The 1,836-nt window shown below is 52.8% G+C and overlaps 1 protein-coding gene across 1 annotated transcript; it reads left to right on the plus strand.

Moving 5' to 3' along the window:
* Window positions 1-646: 646 nt before the first annotated feature.
* EMH_0091510 (uncharacterized protein) lies at window positions 647-1,511 on the plus strand (the record flags this gene model as incomplete). Its single annotated transcript, XM_013501736.1, has 3 exons — window positions 647-722; window positions 1,210-1,291; window positions 1,409-1,511. The coding sequence occupies 3 exons, from the start codon at window positions 647-649 to the stop codon at window positions 1,509-1,511; spliced, it is 261 nt and encodes an 86-aa protein (XP_013357190.1).
* Between the last annotated feature and the right edge of the window lie 325 nt (window positions 1,512-1,836).

A 1,836-nucleotide genomic window follows, 5' to 3' on the forward strand; every position in this document is an offset into this window, starting at 1 on the left:
TTCAGTGTTTCGGGGCGGTTATGGATACTGTAACGTATCAGCTTGTATGAGACGAGGCAGGGATGGAGGGGTGCATGCGTGAAGATGTATTATGGGTATTCATGTTGTTGGAGTGTGAAAGGTCGTGGGAGCTTGTTTAGGCCTTACCGTGCTGTTCTTTAGCATGTACTCTGTATGAATGCTTAGAAGCTGCGGAAGGCCTCCGAAACAGAGTCTGGCACTACACCCGGTGTGACGAACTTCGTACAACAGTCTATGCGCGGCGCAATATGTACGTCCATATGTAGTGAGAGGCAGCAGCGCCTAGGCAGCGACGTGTGCGGACCTGTTGACTGCCAATCCGCTCATGTAGTGTATGAAGGAACATATTTCTCCAGCAACAGCAGTAGCGCAGGGCGAGCAGGGGTGCACCCGCTAGTGAAATTGCTCATGGATCTTCGACGAAAGCGCGCGGCTTTAGTTGAACCCTGTGTACCAATCGAGTAATCCACAAGGCAGCGGAGGTCGTGGTGCAGGCGGATGCTTCTGGTGTGGCGACTGGCTAAGCTGAGGTGAGTTTGTACTAGGTGCGACTTGTGAACGCGTTGCTCATTGTCTGTCATCGGAGTTCAACAATTCACGAAAAAGGGTCCTCAACATGGTAGGCATGGGAAAGCATGGCGCAGGCCGTCGACCTGCACTCATGGGATGCGTCAAGCGTGTCTGGAGCGCTTTAGATTATGGTAAGACCCCTAGCACGACGCGATTCAACAGGGGCGCCCAATGCAGTCAGCTGCATTGAGTGAGTATTAAGCTCACTCAATGCACTCAATGCAGCTGACTAGCTGCATTGAGTGAGTATTAAGCTTGCTGTTGGTTCCGTTGCCTTGGTTGACTTTAGCTGCTTCTGCGCATCGGCGTATTCGCAGTATTATGGAGAGAGGTACGGATGTTGCATGCGTAAGGGCCGTCGGGTTATGCAGTTCACGTGGGCGCGCCTACTGCCACATTGTGGCAAGGCCTTCTCTCACAGACACACTGCATATTCGCTCAGGAAGTACGCTATCCCGGACAAATGCCGCTGTTCCCCCCTATTACGGAGCTTTTAGTGTTCGAAATGTTTGGCTGCAAGCATAGGCGCGTTCGTGTTTGCATGCAGATTTGTGGGGGTCAGGTGTGGGGCGTGGTAGCTCGTTTTGCCTTTACCGTGTTCGTGTTTGGTGTTTACAGTTTCGAAGTCCTTTGGCGTTGCGATGCGCGCTTGTGAGACAGAGCCTGACGCGACGACCGAGCTGAGCGAACTAGTGGGAGTGTAACTGCAGCGCGCCCGGTGTTAGGAGGCAGCAGCGACTAGGCAACGATTTGTGTCAAACGCTTAGCAGTATTGGGTATACGGCCGGTTAGATATGATGTTGGTTCTCTGACTTAGGACGGGAGCGGGGCCTGTAGAAAATAGCAATAGCGACGACCCCGCAGCGTACTGTGCAGCTATTGCGCAACACGAAAACGGCACCGGAAAGCCTTGCGGCTAATTGTGGTTTGCAAAAAGCGTTCAATCAGTGTTGTAGTCGGGTAGCGTTAACGTTGGGATTGCCTCACGGACAGTACTCCGAGATGTTCACCTGACGGCAGGTATACACGTGTGCACAGTGGGCACGTGAAAAGTGGAAGGGGGTCTGCAAAACACCCTATGTCTGCATGCACCTGACGTTGCAAGGCCGTGACTCTGTTGTCTGTTAAGCCTTCTCTGGCGTTACAATGGGGCGCCCCTTTTCTCAGAAAGTACTCCGTCAAAGGCAAACGCCTTCGCTCTACGCAGGCATGGTACTGTGAGGTTTGAAGCTGTTTGATGGCAGA

This window comes from Eimeria mitis, genomic scaffold (genome assembly GCF_000499745.2).
Source record: "Eimeria mitis Houghton genomic scaffold, Emh_scaff7433, whole genome shotgun sequence".
NCBI classification, from domain to species: Eukaryota; Apicomplexa; class Conoidasida; order Eucoccidiorida; family Eimeriidae; genus Eimeria; species Eimeria mitis.